Source organism: Otolemur garnettii, unplaced genomic scaffold (assembly GCF_000181295.1).
Source record: "Otolemur garnettii isolate 467f Iridium unplaced genomic scaffold, OtoGar3 scaffold00142, whole genome shotgun sequence".
Lineage (NCBI taxonomy): Eukaryota > Metazoa > Chordata > Mammalia > Primates > Galagidae > Otolemur > Otolemur garnettii.
Window position 1 is genome coordinate 3,025,982 of NW_003852537.1, and position 19,720 is coordinate 3,045,701.

The 19,720-nt window shown below is 38.6% G+C and overlaps 1 protein-coding gene across 1 annotated transcript in view; it reads left to right on the plus strand.

Annotated features, from left to right (window-relative positions):
* CCZ1 (CCZ1 homolog, vacuolar protein trafficking and biogenesis associated) overlaps window positions 1-19,503 on the plus strand; it is a 33,627-nt gene extending 14,124 nt beyond the window's left edge. The window contains exons 9-15 of the mRNA XM_003798896.3: window positions 531-592; window positions 868-979; window positions 7,557-7,590; window positions 8,248-8,365; window positions 17,416-17,574; window positions 17,868-17,995; window positions 19,156-19,503. Of these exons, the coding sequence (XP_003798944.1) occupies window positions 531-592; window positions 868-979; window positions 7,557-7,590; window positions 8,248-8,365; window positions 17,416-17,574; window positions 17,868-17,995; window positions 19,156-19,211 (669 nt within the window). The 3' untranslated portion in view covers window positions 19,212-19,503. The remainder of the gene's footprint in view (window positions 1-530; window positions 593-867; window positions 980-7,556; window positions 7,591-8,247; window positions 8,366-17,415; window positions 17,575-17,867; window positions 17,996-19,155) is intronic.
* The last annotated feature ends 217 nt before the right edge of the window (window positions 19,504-19,720 follow it).

Sequence of the window (19,720 nt, forward strand, 5' to 3'; positions counted from 1 at the left end):
AAAAAAAAAAAAAAAAAAGAAAAGAAAATATAAATCTTTGAGGAGGTGTAATGTCCTGGCTGAAGGCGGGGACTTTGACATCAGACTGGCCTGGTTTTGTTGCCTACCCCTGCTGCTTAGGAGCTGTATGTGTTGGTGATTTCTATGAACTTCAGTTTCCACTTCTAGAAAATAAGAAATATATATTCCTCACAGGGGTAATATGAGATGAAATTAAGTAATTTATGCCATTGTCTACCATGTATTAACCATATAGGAAATTTCAGTTATTGTTCCTAAAAGGAAAGAAATTACTCTATGAATTCTCGGGTAGGATAGGGTTATGTTATGATAGTTCTGGATAAAATCAGTAACCTCTTAATGCATTTTCCTAATCCACTTTTTTTAGGGGGTGAGGTGGGGAGGAATATATGAAATTGACACAGAAAGATGGTACAGAACCAACTAGTAGATATGTGTAAAAATTGCTTGTCAAAGCTTTGAAAGTAAAAAGTCTAATAAGTCATTTTGAACATTAAATTTACTTGCAGTTGGCAGGAAGAGATTCTCCAATAAGGGCAGAAATGCCAGGAAATCTTCAACACTATGGAAGGTAGGACTTTCACTTTTTGATTTAAGTTATGGGATTTATTATCTTTTTTGTTAAAGATAATATCATGTCTGTTTTTATTGACAGTAATTCACAAAGGAAATTCTGTTTTTCCAGTGAATTAAAACTTACTTTATCATATTCTGATTTTATTGTTTTCCAGATAGCATCTAGCATTTTAAAAAATGATGTATATTAAATAGGAATGTATTCTGTTTATAAATTTCTGTTTTTAGTTTACCTAATTGAATTGAGTCATGTCTGTGCTTACTTTTAAGATTTCTTACTGGACCTTTGAACCTTAATGATCCAGAAGCAAAATGCAGATTCCCCAAAATTTTTGTAAATACAGATGACACTTATGAAGAGCTCCATTTAATTGTTTATAAGGTAACCACTTTTTCCCTCCAGTGTTACAGATTAATACTGAAGTAGATCTTTCTTGCATGTGTACATGAGTACGTATGCAAACCTCTTAAAATGTTTCTTGGAAAAGGTATTGAAAATTCTATTATAAAACTCAAAATGGGTGCTCTTCTGGAATAGTAAGTTTATTTTCAGCTCCTTGTATATGATTTTGTTATTAGTGAAAGGATAACTCTCTAAGGCTGGATTCACAAACATTTGAAATCCTGCATGCTCACAAATCAAAGGCTGTCAGAGGTTGATGCTGCCTGCTAAATGCCTCCTGGATGTGGGCTATGGCCACACATCAGTGAATTCTGCTTTTGCTCTGATTTTTAAAGCTGTGAACTTGCTAATTGTATAAGGGTAGCATTTAGTTTCTGTCAGGAAATTATCTTGTAAGCATATGTTCTTAAGTTGAAATTTTTTATTAAAGGCAGTTTTGTTTCAAGAAAGACTGAACATGTATTGAGCACTTGTGTTTAATCTTCTTTCTTGCCTGAGGCTACAAATAAGTTTTAATTCGTAAAACTTTTAAATGATGCCATAGTGGAGTAGGAAGGAGATGAACACAGAGGATGTGGGAATCCTGCAACTATCTGGAAGAAAACTTGTGAAATAGTGCCTGATGGGGGAGGCTGGCCTAGAATGTGAGTGGGATGGTATGCTAAGGCCAGAGTTCTTCTTCCCTGCAAAAGCCCAGAAAAGCCTGGACTTATAGGTGGTCACCTGAGGAGTCAGGACTGGAAGTGGGCTTGGAACTGTGGGGTGTAAGTGAAGTCCTGTGTAGAAACTAGCCCCCCTCAGCCCATCCCTGATAGATAGGCTCACAGCTGAGCACCTGTTCCTGGGTGAGAACTGAGAGTCTCTTTAAAGAAAGTATCCAAGCACTGTCTTTGTAGAAAGGGAAAAGAAAGAAACACTCTAGAGAGACCTAGAGACCCTGCCCTGAGAATAAGGGCCTACTCACTGTGGCATTTCTGTCTGCCCAGCATAACTGCAATCCATCATTTGAAGTGAAGCCTGGTCACACTTTCATTTCCTTGTTCTTAAATATAATTGGAGAAATAAAACCACAGGTCTTGAAATAAAAATGCTTCTGGAAAGAGGAACTTTTAAAAGTTAGTGTCCGGTAATTAGAGAAGTTGTATCTATAATATTGAGATAGGATGACAAGAAAGAGTCCAGGTTGTTAAACTCAGGTTAATAGAAAATATCATTTTAATTTTAATTTTTTTTTTTTTTTTTGAGACAGAGTCTCACTCCGTCACCCAGGCTAGAGTGCAGTGGTATCATCTTAACTCACTGCAACCTCCAGCTCCTGGGCTCCAGCAATCCTCCTGCCTCAGCCTCTTAAATAGCTGGGACTATGGCCGTGTGTCACCATGCCCAGCTCATTTTTCTATTTTTTTGTAGCGATGGGGTCTTCCTATGTTGCTCGGGCCAACCGTGAACTCTTGGCTATAAATAATTCATTCTCCTGCCTCTCCCTTCCGAAGTGCTAGGATTATAGGTGTGAGCCACTGTGTCTGGTCTAAAATATCTTTTATTGTGATAAAACAGTGGTTCTTAACCTTCTTAATGTCACAGCCCTTTAATACACTTCCTGTGGGTCGCAAGGAATTTGCCATTTTAAGTATATGTGTCAGTGTATATTTCATTGGCATTTAGTATATTTATAATATTGTGCAACCATCACCACTACCTATTTTCACAAATTATTATTACCACAAAATACAATATTTTATGCATTCAGAAGATGCTCTGAATGTCTAGCACAAGGAATTAAAAAAAATCCACACACCCAATATTGGGCAATTTCAGAAATATGAAGAGAAGATCCTAAATGCTTTTAGAAGGAAAAGCAGATCACCTATAAAAGAACAAAACTAAAACTGGCACTAGTTTCAAAACCAGTATGAGAAGCTGAGTGACCATGGAAGGAAGACTTTCACTATTAGGTGAGAGAATGATTTTCAGCATGGACTTCTTTCCCAGGCCAAGCTGTCAATCACAGGTAAGACAAAGGAAGCATTAAACATGGAAAGTCTCAAAGGTTACCCTTCTGTGTCCTTTCTCAGGATGTTGCCTGAGGTTGTCCCGCAGTGGAGCCAGTGAGTAAACCAAGAAAGACAACACCTTGGAATCCAGAATAGTGGTTCTAACCCATGAGATGCTCAAGGGTTAGAGGGGATGCTCAAGATGTCAGAGGTTACCTCCATGATGAAGCAAAGGATTGCAGAGAGTGGCAGGGGCAAGGATTCCCGGGAGAATATGGAAAGATGTAGTCCAGAAATGAACAGACTAAAGTGAGGTATAATTCAGAGCAGCAGTTGGAATAAGGGAAACGTCCATTTCTCTAGCAAGCTAAAATTATTCTCCTTGGAATGACTCAAGGTAGTGACTGAACTCTCAGTGAGCCTGGTACAGGAGTGTTGCTTATTAGATTTCCAGTTTTAGAGTCAACTGATAAATGTAATTTTAGGTGTGATGATGGAATTATGATTATGTGGAAGGATCGTTATCTTTGTGTTAACATCTATATTGAGATATAATGTATATACCATACAACGCATCCATATAAACTATACAGTTCAGTGGTTTCTAATTACAGAGTTCAGGAGTCCTGAAGACTACCCTCCCTTCTGATACAAGCTACTAATTCAGGGGTCCCCTAGACCACTCAGTAGTTCACTAGAAGGACTATAGGACTCAGAAAAGCTTTTCACAGTAGTATATTCCAAAACCCCCAGTGGACACCTCAAATTGAGGATAGTACTGAATCCTCTATATACTATGCTTTTCCCTACACATACATACCTATGATAGTTTCATTTATAAATTAGGCACAGTAAGAGCTTGATAATAATAAAATAGAGCAATTATAACAATATACTGTAATAAAGGATGTGAATATGATCTATTATTGTACTGTATCTCAGGTAACTGAAACTATGGAAAGAGAAACCACAGGTAAAGGGGACTACTGTACTCACAGTTGTGGTTGATAGTAGCTAAAGAGCACAGATTAAAATTAGCCCAGGAGAGAAGCATAGGGTGGGGTCCCGGAGTTACCAGGCGTGAACTTCCAGTTATTCTCTCCCAGTGGAGCTACGTGGACAGCAAGGATGTGTATGACATTATATATGGGGAATTACCATTCAGGGAAACTCACCTGAGCCTTGATAGCCAGAGTTTTATTGGGGATTGGCCATGTGCACATAGCTAACCACCCGTGTGGTTGACCTTTATGTCTAGCCCTCGAGGGGTTGAACTGATGCTGCATGGGTATGGGGCTGTGCAGGATGTTAGCCTGTAGTTTTCTTGTGATGTCTTTGTCTAGTTTTGGTATCGAGGTAACGGTGGCCTCATAGAATGAGTTGGGAAGTGTTCCCCATTCCCTCTTCTGTTTTTTGGAAGATTTAATGAGGGATTGGCATTAATGTTTCTTTAAATGTTTAGTAGAATTCACAGTGAAGACATCTGCATCTGGGCTTTTCCTCTGGGAAGTTTTTAAATTATTAGTTAATCTCTTATTACAGGTTACTTTGCTTTTCTTTTTCTTCTTGAGTCAGTTTCATTTCAGTTATTCAGTTTGTTGGCATGATATTATATATAGCCTTCTACTCCTTTTTTATTCCTATAAAGTCAGCAAGTATTGATTTCTCCTCTTTCCTGATTTTAGTAATTTGAGTCCTCTCTTTTTTTTTTTTTTGGTCTGTAGTCTAGCTAAAAGTTTTTCAGTTTTGTTGAGAACCAATTTTTTTTTTTTTTTGAGACAGAGTCTCACTATGTTGCTCTTGATAGAGTATCATGGCATCATAGCTCATGGCAACCTCAAAATCTTCGGCTTAAGTGATTCTCTTGCCTCAGCCTCCCAAGTAGCTGGGACTACAGGCGCTATTTTTTGTTGTTGTTGCAGTTGTTTTGTTGCAGTTGTCGTTGTTTAAAAGGGCCAGGCTATGTTTGAACCTGCCTATCTCAGTGTATGTGGCTGGCACCCTAACCACTGAACTATGGGCACTGAGACAGAGAACCAATTTTTTTCTTTTATTTTCTCTGTCCCCCCCCCCCTTATTTCTGCTCTAATCTTTATTGTTTAGTTTGCTCTTCCTTTTTTCCAGGATCTTAAGATGGTAGGTTATTGATTTGAGGTGGTTTTATGTTTGTTTGAGATAGAGTCTCACTGTTGCCCAGGCTAAAGTGCCATGGTGTCAGCCTAGCACTCACCTTACACTCCAATTCTCTAGCAATCCTCCTGCTTCAGCCTCCTGAGTAGCTAGGACTACAGGCACCTGCCACAACACCTAGCTATTTTTTCCCCTAATTTTAGTAGAGACAGGGTGTTGCTCTTCCTCAGGATGGTCTCAAACCCCTGAGCTCAAACAGTCCTCCCAGAGTGCTAGGATTATACAAGCACGAACCACCATGTCTAGCTCTTTCTTCTTTTTAATATATGTGTTCATAGCCATGAAGTCTATCACTGTTCAAACTGAGATTCCGTAGATTTTTTTGAGTAAATATTTTTCATTTGCTATCTGCCATAAGGATAGTTTCCCTCTGGATATTTAAATAGTGATTTGTGGGTGGCACCTGTGGCTCAGTGGGTAGGGTGCCAGCCCCATATACCGAGGGTGGCGGGTTCAAACCTGGCCCTGGCCAAACTGCAACAAAAAATAGCCGGGTGTTGTGGCGGGTGCTTGTAGTCCCAGCTACTTGGGAGGCTGAGGCAAGAGAATCGCCTGCCCCTAAGTCTCACAATAAAGCGAGACTCTGTCTCTTAAAAAAAATAATAAAAATAAATAAGTAAATAGTGCTTTGTAATAACTTTCTTCAATTATGGTTGTTTCTCTGGAGAGCGGGTGTATAGTGTTTCCAGGAGTCCTCATCTTGTATAGATTCCTCCTGAAATGTGTATGGATTAAATTATAGGATGTCTGGGATTAATATGTGAATGAGGAAATGTACAGAGCAGGACTATCCATGAGTTGACAGTCGTTGAGAATGAAGTAGTCCTTGAGGTTCATTATGTTATTCTAGATACTTCTTTAGTAAAGTTTTTAAATTGAGACTTAAAAGGCACACTTTAAAAATCAACCATGGAAATCTATAGAGATTAGACCTGAGGCTGGGTCAGGCTTCAGTGATGAATGGTAGAGACTGTCCCCAGGAGGTCCTCCTGTAGGAATAGAGGTCCAGTGACCCTAAATCCACTGAGATTACAGAAGAGGCTGGAAATTGAGGTTTTGGTATAAAACTAGTTGGCAACCAAAAATAGAATTATTTTACACATAAAGAAGACACATACTGGATGGAAGCCACCAATTTTGCAACCTGTTTATATGCACATCACAGTTGTGATTTGGTATAAAGTAGAGTAAACGTTATTAACTTTCTCTGTATGAGAATGAAGGTAAAGGTAAAGAGGTGGAAATGGGAATAGGTGCAGGCCCACCTGGGAATGTCAGTTCAGGAGTCAAAGCCGGTGCCTGGTGCAAGGATAAATAAGCTGTTTGAAGTGTAAAGTGTCCAGTGGAGGAATGAGGATGGCCCTAAGGACAGGGGAGAAGAGGGAGGGCAGATGTGGGGTCGCCCCTGGTGGAATGATAGAAAGTCTGTACAGTGGCTTAACTCAGTTGTCTAAAAACAATTTCAAGTGGTTTGTTTCTAGGGAGCAGAGCTCAGAGAAGGAAGTCTATTGCTTTTCCTCATAAGGCTTTATGTTTCATTTGACCTTTTTTTTTTTTTTTTTTTTTTGAGACAGAGTCTTTGTCCCTTGATAGAGTGCTGTAGCATCACAGCTCATAGCAACCTCAAACTCTTGAGCTTATGCGATACTCTTGCCTCAGCCTCCCACCTCCCAAGTAGCTGGGCCTACAGGCGCCCACCACAAAGCCCAGCTATTTTTTGGTTGTAGTTGTCATTGCTGTTTGGCAGGCCCAGCCTGGGCTTGAACCCATCACCTTCAGTGTTATGTGGCTGGTGCCCTAGCTGCTGAGCTACAGGTACTGAGCCCCATTTGACCTTTTTTTTAATGCTATACATTGCTTTGACAAATTTTAATTTTAAAGATTTTTTTATTATTTTATTTGTGATCTTGGTTGCAGTAGGTGGCCATTATTTGCTATCTTTTTAAATGCATGTTAATAGAAATCATCAAGTATACACCAAGAATAGAATAATGAACCCCTATAGACCTAGCACACAGCTTAATTCATAAGATGCTTTCGTCTGTCCCTCTACCTGTTGGGGTGTGTTTTGCTTGCCAGAACATTTTAAATCAGCGTGCCATTTTACTCATGAATACTTCCATTTGCATCTCTGACTGACAAGGACATCTATTGTAGGATAATCACCAGGCTATTGCCACACCTGACAAAAAGTAGTCCTCTAATATCATCTAATATCCAGTGTGTGCCCACATTGTTCCAATTGACTAAGATGTCTTTTTACAGTTGATTTTTGCAAATCAAGGCTTAAATGAGGTCACTGCATTTGGTTTTTATATTTAAATGTCCTTTTTGTACCATTTTATGATCTTTGGTTTGTTTCCTCTTCCCAGGCCATGAGTGCGGCTGTGTGCTTTATGATTGATGGTAGGTGCACACCTGTATCTGATTTCAGCCTGACCCAGATAAGCTTTTTTCAGTTTCCTATGCTCTGTTCTTAAGTGATAGATACATTGTCATAGGCAACATAGAGGCACATAAAGGAGCATTAAGTGCTGTTCCCCACCGGAGGTATCTGCCACCTTAACAAACCATTGCTAATATTTTTGAAGTTCTGGCTTTCCCACTTGTCAGCAGTAGGCCTGGGAACCTGTCTATGCCTCTGCAACTGTGAAATGGGGACAACAGTAGCACTGTAGCAGACGGGGTGGGGGAGTGAGGATGAAATGAGGCAATATTGTATTTGTGAAGCATCAGGCAGCACCTGGTCCATGAGTGCTGTGTGATGTTTGTTAGGGCTTAGGTCCTCCTACCAATTTATCACTCCATGGGGGTATTCTTCAATTAACTTTTCTCAGTGAACTAGATCTTTGACTCTTTTTCATCTTAATATACCCAATTTATATCTTTTGTTTCTCTTCCACTTGGAAGAGGGAGGGGATCTGATCATTTAATTACTCTATTTCCCAGATAAGTAAAGTTTTCATTTGAATACCGTTGTTAAGCATTGGATAGTAAAATGAATATTGACATTTTGGAACAAAATATTGTAATACTCACTGGTATATTTTAATTATTTGTTAGCCTCTATCCAGCTGACATTGGATTTTTGCCGGAGACTGGACAGCATTGTTGGTCCTCAGCTCACGGTGCTGGCATCTGATATTTGTGAGCAATTCAACATCAACAAAAGAATGTCTGGGTTTGTACTTTGCTTCCTGCTCACTTTTAAACATTAACTGGTTATAGAAGAATAGATGTGCTTTTTCTTTATGAATATAAATGGTATTAACTTTCCTGTGTTTTCTTGGAATCTAGAAAAGAGTAGTACATGCTATTCAGTCCTGTACCTAAGTCTGTCTGCGTCACGGTGGTGGCTAGGGCTGGGTCTTCTATTAATGCATGTTTTTTATTCTCTCCTGATTGGTGACATGAACTATAGGGTTAAAAGGGCTATCTGTCTGCGAACTTGGCCTTTTAAGCATCCGTCTTCCCTAGAACAGGTGTTTACATTCACATTGGCAGTAGAATCAGCATGGTTATGATCTGCATAGACGGAAAGCACTTTGCCTCTCATTGTGAGGACGTATATAGGGCACAATTGGCTGCGATGAGAGCTGAAGGCTCTAGGCTGAGGATTGGGTGATTCAGGATTTAACTCATCTTGTTCTCTACAGCACTGAAAAGTTATTAAACATCTTTCTCCCTCTCTTTTCTTAATGTAAAATAGAATTATCATAAAGATAAAGTGAGTAGATAGCAGCGTGGGAAATAAAAGTCCTGCTTCTATAGGCTGTCTGTACATTTGAGAAGCTACAAACATGCTGTGAATTTCTATAAGAAGCTTGTGGTTTTGGTGTTTGTATATTATTTGTGTGTGGTTTTGTATAAGCATCAGCCTCTAAAGCAGTGTTTTTCAACCTTTTTAATCTCACGACACACTTGAACCTCTGGTTAAACTTCCATGCACACTTAAATTATGATGATCCAAAAAAAGAGTAAAAAAAAAGAATATACTTAACTGTGCTTTGAACTTTTTTTGAAAATAATAATCTTTAAAAATTTTTGCGGCGTGCCATTTGAAAATCACTGCTCTAGAGGGTTCAGAAACAAACTTAGGGTGAGCTTTTGGATTTTGTATAAGTGTGTGTGGATTGCTACTATTGACAGCTTACTTAGTGTTAGAAAAAGGTAAGGCAAGGGATGAAAATGCCTGACTAGCCTGGTACAGTGGCTCACACTGCTTGATTTGGGGAAAAAGTTTTCAAGTTAGAATCTTTACTCATGTCCTCGGAAATTCCAGATGATTTAAAATATTTAAACACACACACAAAAAACCATAAAAGCACCAGAGATAAATAAACGTGGGACTGTATTTTTATAATATTGGGGTGAGAGTCTCAAATAAGACTCAAAAAAAAAAACCAAAAGGGAAGGATTAGCTCACATAGCCCTCTAAGAGGCCAAGGAGGGAGGATCCCTTGAAGTCAGACAGGAGTTAGAGACCACCATGAGCAAAGTGAGATCCCATCTCTACTAAAAATAGAAAAATTAGCTGGCTGTAGTAGAAGGCATCTGTAGTCCCAGCTACTCAGGAGTCTGAGGCAGGAGGATCGCTTAAGCCCAGGAGGTTGTTGGGGTTGCTGTGAGTGAGGCTGAGGCTATGGCACTCTACCCAGGGCAACAGAGTGAGACTGTCTTATCAAAAGAAAAGAAAATGCTTGACCAGCTTACATCTGGATGGTGCTGCTTAGTTATTTGATTTTTTTTTTAAACCATGAAACTACTAGGTTTTATTTTTGGAAGAAAGCATAAGTGAGTTATTATATGCCTATTACTTATGAGCTAATAGGTGAAGAGTGATAAAGTATAATGGCCCTCCATTCCCAGAACCTGGAAGCTTACTTCACATGTTAACTATTTCCATAGATGTCATGAACTTCAAATGACTCATCAATAAATATGCAGAAGTCAAACTTACTAAGTACTTTGTAGTTTGCAAATAAGGCTGACTGTCCTTGGGAATGTGCAAAAAGAGAGGGCCTTGAATACTAGTTATCCTGTCATTAGAAGGCAGTTTTCTATCCCACATTTTATTATGAAAATAGTACAGTGGACACACATATTCCCTCTCACATTGTGCAATTACCATTTTTGCTATGTATGTTTCATCACACATCTGTTCTATGTGGCGATTTTTTTTTTTTTTTGACCATTAAGAGAACCACAGTACAGTATTTCTGCTCCCCTGAAAGATAGGATCCCTGGGAAGTCTGATGGTGAAATAAGTCTGGCACAGTTTAGGTGCATGCTTGAGAGCAGAAACCCTGGAAATGTCAACTTTATCTTTGAAAGTTGACCTTAAGATAATTCTTGATGTATCTGAGATTTTATATATAAGGAACTAGTGCTTGTCAACCAGTAAATAACTGGCTGAAGAGCAAAGCTTTTGGACACAAAAGACAATGTGTTTTTCTTTTATTAACCCTTCTGACTCAAATCAAACCAGTATGCATTAGCCCTTTCTCCAAAATTCATATCTCAGATTGACGTGAACAGGGGAAGCCCAGAAGGAGGAAAGGAGATCCCACAGTAGCATCTTGAGGCACTGTTGAGGAGGGGACAGGTGGGTAGAGCTGAATTAGGGAGCTGTCTGCTCTCAGAGCCCAGTTAGACAAGCTCTGTACCCCAGCCTCTTCTCTCTGCTGTAGCCCTCACTAGAAGGTGCTCAAAGGGGCATAATGTTGAGGCATTGAATCCATTTTTAAAAACTGTAGCCTCTTCTGTGTTTTTAGGAAATTGATGTCAACCTTTTAAAAAATAACATGAAACAGGTTTGTTTGATCTTTGGTTTCTGTTGTTGACACCTTGATTTTTTTTCTACCCAAGGACTTGTAATTCAATTAAAAAATTTTTTTGCTCTTTTTTGCTGGCAATTTATGTCATTAATTTTTAAGCAATTCAGAAATACTGCATATACATATTAGAAATCTTACCTAATTTGGAAAAGTAAACAGTGACACACACAGTGCTTTTTATACATGGGTTGTTAAATCTGTAACAAATGAAACAAATCTGCAGCTTTTAAAAAAGTATGGTGTGTACATCATTTTAAATCAATAAATATAGATCTGCCTTGTTTCTTAATGGTTTACTGGTATTTAATACAATAGATGTGTTTCTGTTTGTTAATCCTTCTCCCATTTAATGGGAAGCCTAGGTATGGCTGTTATTAGTAATACAACAATTCTGTATTGAATGTATTACTAATTGATGTATCTGGTATATCAGATTATCCACTGAGGGCCAGGTGCAGTGGTTCACACTTGTAATGCCAACAGTTTGGGAAGAGGATTGCTTGACCCTAGAAGTTCAAGACCAGCCTGGGCAACATAGCAAGACCCTATCTCTACAACACATTTTAAAAATTAGCCAGGTGTGGTGGTATGTCTCTGTAGTACCAGCTAATCAGAAGGCTGAGGCAGGAAGATCACTTGAGCTTCACAGTTTCTGGCTGCAGTGCACTCCAGCCTGGGTAACAGAACAAGACTCTGTCTCTTAAAAAAAAAAAAAAAAAAAAATTATCCTCTGAGATTGAATCCCTAGAACTGAGGTCAGGAACAAGAGAATGTACATTTAGAGTGTGGGTGCAAAGCCGGGCACAGTGGCGCATGCCTGTAATCAGCACTCTGGGAGGCCAAGGTGAGTGGATTGATTGAGCTCAGAAGTTTAAGATCAGCATGAGCAAGAGCAAGACACCCTTCTCTAAAAAATATTTGGGAATGATGGGGCGGGGGGTGTTCTATAGTCCCATTTACTTGGGAGGCTGAGGCAAGAGGATCACTTGAGTCCAAGAATTTGAGGTTGTTAGGAACTATGATGCCATGGCACTCTACCAAAATGAAAGGTAATGATTAATAAAACTGAATACATATAACCCCCAATAACCCCCAAGCTTATACACATATATTATAGAAAATTATAAAATCAAAGTTACAGAAAGAAAAAAGTGCTATGACTAACATGTATCCAGGGTCACAAAGTGACACTCAAAAAAGAAAAAACAATTAAAAAAAATTATATGTGCATGCATGTTGCAGACCACCTCTTATCAGTGCTGGCCCCCATGTATTTCACAGTCTGCAGTGACTGGTACTTCTGAGTCTCCTGCCTCCTTCTGCTTTTTCCTTTGAAGTTTTGTTTGTTTGTTTGTTTGAGACAATCTTTTTTTTTGAGACAGCACCTCAAGCTGTCCCCCAGGGTAGAGTGCTGTAGCGTCACAGCTCACAGCAACCTCCAACTCCTGGCTCAAGCAAGTCTTCTACTTCTGCCTCCCAAGTAGCTAGGACCACAGGTGCCCTCCACAATGCCTGGCCATTTTTTGGTTGTAGCCATCATTGGTGTTTGGCAGGCCCGGGCTGGATTTGAACCCACCACCTTAGGTATATGTGGCTGGCACCTTAGCCATTTGAGCTGCAGGTGCTGAGCCCGTTTGAGACAATCTTACTGTGTTGCTCTTAGTAGAGTGCTGTGGTATCATAGCTCCTCAAACCTCAAACTCTTGGGCTTAAGCAGTCCTTTTGCTTCAGCTTCTCATGTAGCTGGAACTACAGGTACCTGCCACAACACCCAGCTAGTTTTCTTTGTTTTTGTTTTAAGTAGAGACAGGGGTCTGGCTCTTGCTCAGGCTGGTCTGGAACTCATGAGCTCAAGCAGTCCACCCACCTGGGCCTTCCAGAATGCTAGGATTATAGGCATGAGCCATTGTGCCTGACCTCCTTGGAACTTTTTTATCTTTTTCTTTTTCTGCATCAGTACTCGGTATTTTTTTTTTTTTAAGAGACAGAGTCTCATGTTGTTGCCTTCAGTAGAGTGCTATGGCATCATAGCTCATAGCAAACTCCAGCTCTTGGGCTTAGGCGATTCTCTTGCTTCAGCCTCCTAACTAGCTGGGACTAGAAGTGTCCAACACAATGCCCAGCTATTTTTTTTGTTGCAGTTTGGCCGGGGCTGGGTTCAAAACCACCACCCTCAGTATATGGGGCCGGCGCCCTACTCACTGAGCCACAGGTGCTGCCCTGCATCAGTACTCTTAATATACACGTTAGTCATAGCACTATTTTTCTTTCTGGAACTTTGATTTTACCATTTTCTATAATATATGTATATATAAGCTTAGGGGATATAGATATTCAGTTTTATTACTCCCTTTCATTTTCCATCCTTTTTATGTCATATTTTGGGCTCTCCACCCTAATAGTATAAAAATACAGTTTCATATTCATCTCTAATGCTTTTATGGTTTTATTTCTTGTGTGTTTAAATCTATAATTCACCTGGAATTTTTGAGGACTTGAGGAAAGATTCTAACTTGAAATTTTTTTCCCCAAATCAAGTTTTATGAACCTCTAATTTTAGTTTCTATTTCTTTGACAGATCCCCATTCATTAGGTAGTTCTAATACCAAATTTGAAAAAGTAAAAGAAGGATGAAACAAAATATTAAAAAAGGGAGCTCTTTCCTGGAACAACTTTTTTTTTTTTTTTTAAGTAAATTTATTTCAGGTTAATGTGAGGGTACAAACAACCAGGTCACAATATTTGATTTTGTTAGGTAGAATCCCTTTTCTGGTTATGTCCCACAGACAAAAGGTGTGCCAAACACCCCCCACCCCATGCCCATTCAGTGACAGCACCCCAACCCCTTCTCCCTTATAACCCCTCCCCTCAACTCTAAATGGGTTTTTCTCCTATTTTGGCATGCATCAGAGTATCTACTGGCTTCATATTAGAGTTGAGTTCGTTGGATAATTGCTTTTCCATTCTTGTGATGCTTTACTAAGAAGAATGTGTTACAACTCCATCTAGGATATTACTAAAAGATGTGAAGTCACCATCTTTTTATGGCTGAGTAATATCCCATGGTGTACATAAATAAACCACTGGAGCAATTTTTAAAATAATCCTTTCTTCCTGGTAAAAAAGAAGTTGAATAAATTTGTGAAATAGCCCTGTTGCTTAGAGGTTGGTCTTGCTTAGATTCACACAAGTAGTGAGGAGTATAACCATTACCAGTCAGGGTTGGTAATGACTAGCCATGGATGTAGAACAGGAGGAAAGCAAGATGAGAGAACTTAGTCCCAGCTGTAACACAAGGGCACTGTCATGGAGAATTGGTCAGGTGTGGTCTTCCTTCCAGGGAAAAGGTAACATGCACATTCTCAGGACTCTTCGTGCTCTCATTACTGAAGCAAAGGAGAAAGAAGTATAATATGTAACTCATAAATTAAGGCCAATTTTCTTTTTTCACAGTACCCAGATTTTTCAGAAAAAATCTATGCATTGGTATTTTTTTAGTTAGTCTGATGAGTGAGGAATAGCCCATAGACTATATTCACCTAGAAGTCATGTATCTGTCAGCTTTAGCTATCTGGAACAGAGCCCAGAGCAGATCAAAATAATCAGATTGTCTCTGTGCTCCCAGGCAGCCACTGCAGTCCCCAGGGGAGACATTATCAGATACTCACTAAACATTTGCTGGTTTCCTCTACTGCTTCAGAGAGAGCTCTTAGTAGCCTTTCCTGGTGTGCTTTTTGAAATTGGAAAAGGTTTTCACATAGCTGGCCCTGAAGCATTTAAATCTCTGGCATCTTACTCATGGGAGAGTTCCTTGTCCCTCTTGACATCATAGTTATTTAGGTTTTTGGCCTGTGATAGAAGAAAAGGATAAAAGGATATGCAGATGAGGCTGACCAGGAGGTCTCATCACAGCAAAACTGATGGGCAACTCAGAAGCAGGAAATCTCAAAAAATTAGCAGACACACTAACTACAATAGAACTTACATTGACTCCCTCCTTAAGTTGACCTGACTTTCATCGACTAGACATGCATTACATGTACGTATCAGTACAATAGGCCTAGTTCCTTATGTTGACCACCTCTGTGTGTTGGTCAGTTTGTTACAGTCCCTTCGATGTTCTCCTGTAATAGAAAAAGCATAGACAGATTCCACTTTTATGTCTTTTTGGAATGTCATTATTGTACTGTAGTATTTTACACATCAGACTTTATAACAAGTAATCATGAAAAATTCTATACTGTTTTCCTATGTTCAATGTGTCCTATTTTGACATTGTTAACTATATTTAATATTTTTTTAAGAAGACAAATTTGTGTGATATTATGTTTGAAAAAATGCGTTGGTATTTAAAAGGAATAAGTTTTGGTTCTTTAGGAAGGACACCTATTAAAATGTAACTACTAATTCAAAACTAATACATTAGATTTTAATTTTGGTAACTACTAATAAGGTTTGTGATGAAAATGATCAATGTTACTTTTAACATGAACAGGTCTCTTTTACTAATGGTGCTTTTCAAATATCCATTTTTCTCTATCTGTTTTTATATTGTACTTTGTGGAGGGTAGACTATGAAAGGTATAGACAAGACCAAAGCAGGGATATTCAGGCCAAGTTTATTGAAAGGAGAGAGTGAACCAGCTGGGCAGTGCAAAGATGGCATCTGTGCCTGGGGAGCAATTAGAGACCCCTTTTATATTGGGGCTGTAGAAGGTGGGCAAATTCTATAGCTTGCCCAAAAAGGTAAGGTAGGGTCTTTGGCACAAACCTGGGAGGGTGTAGCCAGATCCTTTGTCATCTTTGTCTTGGGGGGAAGGTTGTGTAGCGCCTCATTAGGCCCCCCAAAAGAATAAGAGCCCACATTTATTTACCCCATCTCAACTGACTCAGTAATATTTCTAACGTAATTTCCAATCCGAGGGTACAAAGGAAGAATTTTGTATGTATTATGAATGAAGGAAAGAGGAAAGCCACAGAGAGTGTTTTATGTTGAACAAAACAACCAGAACTTTCAACCAATTTAAGTGACTTATCTACCCAAACAAATAAATTTGCAGTTCTTTATAAACGTCTTTTCAAATTTTTATCATTTGGACAGTTTTTCTCATATTTACTTTCCTTAGTTGTAGGGACCTACTAAAAACAAATTCTGATTTTATAAGGGTTTTATTTTCCTTTTCCTGGAAACTAAATCATCTACATTCTTCCTTTGCCTAAATTTAAAGTTTTACAGTAGTAACACACTTACCCAGAGGTCGGATTTCTGGCACCCTCAGCCCTCCAGAGCATGGCTGCTAACATGGAAGTCAGCAGAGAAGGTTTCTAAGTCCCCAGTGGAGGCCTTTGAGTCTCCCCCAGGTCCCAATGTATAAATTAACCTTCTGATCACTAACAGTGTTCAAAATAAGATGTTCTTATGGTGCCTATAGGCACGTTTTGTCTTTGAGCATCCACAGTCAAGGGGTTAAGGCACAGTGAGAGGTGTGGGGAGGAGAAGTGTCCCGTGAACTGTATATACCAAACCTGTCTTTGGTTCCTTGAGAAGTTGACAGACGCTGACCTGGGAAGCAGTATAGCAGCACTGCCCAGTCAGTTTAGGAAATAAAAAGGTATATCCCAGTTAAAATGTTCATTATGCTACAGTTTGAGGCTGGCAGATTTTAGAATTACTTCCATCGGGGATGATGAAAAGCTTTCTTATAGTAGTAAGCTTCGGTCTCATGGCAGGTGAATTTCCATGGACACCTCATTCATTCTCCAGCACTGTAGGGGGAATGAGATGTTACTTTCCAAAATCAAGGGTTGGCAAGCTTTCTCTATAAAAGGCCAAATAATAATTATTTTAGACATTGTGGGCTGTATATGTTGCAACTACTCAAGTATCATTTTAGCATGAAAATAGTCATAGGCAACATGGCTCTAGGTATGGCAGTATTCCCATAAAGCTTTATTTAGAAAACAGGGCCAGATTTGGCCCCAGGGTCACAGTTTGCTGATCCCTTTGCTAGAAAATAAATGGCCTCTATAGATTTGATTTACTTTTCTTTTTTTAAGTGGGAAAATAAGCAAGTGACTGTAATTTATAAAACACTATATGTTTATTGGGAAAATAATCACATAATGGTTAAAATTTTTTTGGTGTTTAAAAAAATAAACTTAAGCTCTCTGGAAAATTCTATTATACTGACTACCTCGCTTCCATATAGATATTAAATAAGTTACTATTGAATGAAGAGCCTGTTAGGTATTAACTGAGATTCTTCATTTGAAGGCCCAGGCAGTGAAAATATAAGGCCTTAGCCAGATAGTTCTAAAGTTTTAAGAATATAGTTGCATAGTTTGCATAATTATAATTTCAGAATGTTACCATCTTAATGACATGTTTTTACAGGTCTGAAAAGGAACCCCAGTTTAAATTTATCTACTTCAACCATATGAATTTAGCAGAGAAAAGTACAATTCACATGAGGAAAACACCCAGTGTATCACTTACGTCTGTTCATCCAGATTTAATGAAGATTCTAGGTGATATCAACAGTGATTTTACTAGGTAATTTTAGCAGCTTCTCAAATTAGGTTTCCCTTTACTAATAAAAGAAGAGACTTTAAAGGTCCCTTCAGAACCTAGTGACCCCAGAGCCCTTCTGGAGGGGCTCAAGCTTGACTCACAGATACCACCTCCAAACAGATTCATAAACTCAGGAGTCACTGGTACTCACATGTGACTCGCCAAACTTTTAAAATACCTTTGTAATTTCCTATTCTTATTTTGGAATGTCTGTTTTCACTGTCCAGCTACATATGTATAATAAACTATTGTATTTTGAAATTTTTGTCTTACAGAGTGGATGAAGATGAAGAAATCATCGTGAAAGCAATGAGTGATTATTGGGTTGTTGGGAAAAAGTCTGATCAGCGGGAGTTATATGTTATTTTGAATCAAAAAAATGCAAACCTGATTGAAGTAAATGGTAAATAGGATTTGGTATTTGAGCAGAATTTTAATGCTGTTGATATTTAAAATCTATCTTTTTGGTGTGTTAAGAAATGTGGTAAATTGAACAAACCAAGAGTATTGAGATTCTAAGCAGGTGCCCCTGATGCGGGCTTTAAAAAAAATTGATCCATTTTATGGATTTTTAAAAATCTATGGCATAATTCCATGAAAAACTATTAGACTTTCATGTAGCATTGGAAACTTGACAATGGCCAGAAGAAAATTATTTTCTGGAATGTTAAATGGAAAAAAAAAAAAAAAAAACCACACAACTGCATTTACATGCTGTGTGTCAAGGTGTCCTTTTTTGTATCCTGTGATAAAAACACTTCTTTGTAGGGAGAGCCACCAGGTTCCATGGCAGTTTACGTCTGTCTGTACCTTAGTAAAATGATAATGCAAGTGTTTTCTCCTGCCTTCCAGGCAGAACAGTTGGTCTGGTCCTCTGCACAGTGTGACTCCACAGCCACTTTGTCAGATCCTGACATGTCCATTGCCCTGGAGAAGGGCTGGTGTCAACTTCACTGAGTTGGGCCCCTTTGCTGTTGTGCGTTAGGCCTGGAACAAAGAGGGGTTCAGGTGTGGGGAGATGAGGCCCACCTGGAAACTGTAAGGAAAGTTAGATGTGGCTTTTTATTTTTTTCTTCACGTATGTTCATATTACATTTTTCTCTTTATATTAATACTTGGATTAATAGTTGTGTGCATTGGAACTGTCTGATTTAAATTGGGAATTTAGTAAAATCAAGATAATGATGCCTTTTTGGAGCATTTGGTCTATGATGCAAGATTGTAGCTAGAATTTTTGTGTCATTTCATCAGATTTCTCAAGATTGACTATGTCTTCAGTGTCTTAGGCGCCTTTGGAGCACTTTACTCCAGCCCTGAGAAGCAGTGTTTCAATATATTAACAAGGATTGAGGCCTTGTGGGTTTATTAGGTGTCTTTTCTCCCTTTTCTCAATTTGTTAACATTTCACAGCTAGTCTTCTGGGATTTCAGTTAAAAATTAATACAAACATCTATATCTATTCTCAATTTTATTCCAATAGAATTTAAGGTATTAATATATATCATATAACCTTATAAGTGAGAACATCTGTCCCCTACTCACCGTTTTCTGTTCTTTTTGCAGAAGAAGTAAAGAAACTTTGTGCAACGCAGTTCAATAACATATTTTTCTTGGATTGACTGATAACGGCTTGCCGAAAACATCTTTGAAAAAAATTCAGCAAACATTTTGTTTACCATTGCAAGTTATTGGTCATATTATTGACTGGATTAATGACAATAGTAAAGCAATACTTGCTTTGAAGAATCACATTTCTACTCAGTCTGATGATCCCCTGAGGTTTTTAGATTTTAAATATTTATGTGGAATTAATTAAAGGTAGTTGGCTATATCGCTATCATTCCATTCTTTTGACATTATGTGAATATTTTACTGGAAAATAAGACTAATAAATTGTTAAAGTTTTTAAAATTCTGCTTTTGCTTTGAGTCTCTCTCCTGTTATTCTGGCCATTAGGTCCCTGGCTTACACTTTGGGCATTTTAAAACTCATAGTCAATGTTCTAGCAGTGACAGCTTCTCACAGTTGGGAATGCTTCCCCAGTTCTGAGACCTGAATGGTGAATAATTAGGCAGTGGTCCAAAGTCATTGCTAGATTTGGTTTTTATCTCGAGTACTACCATGATTT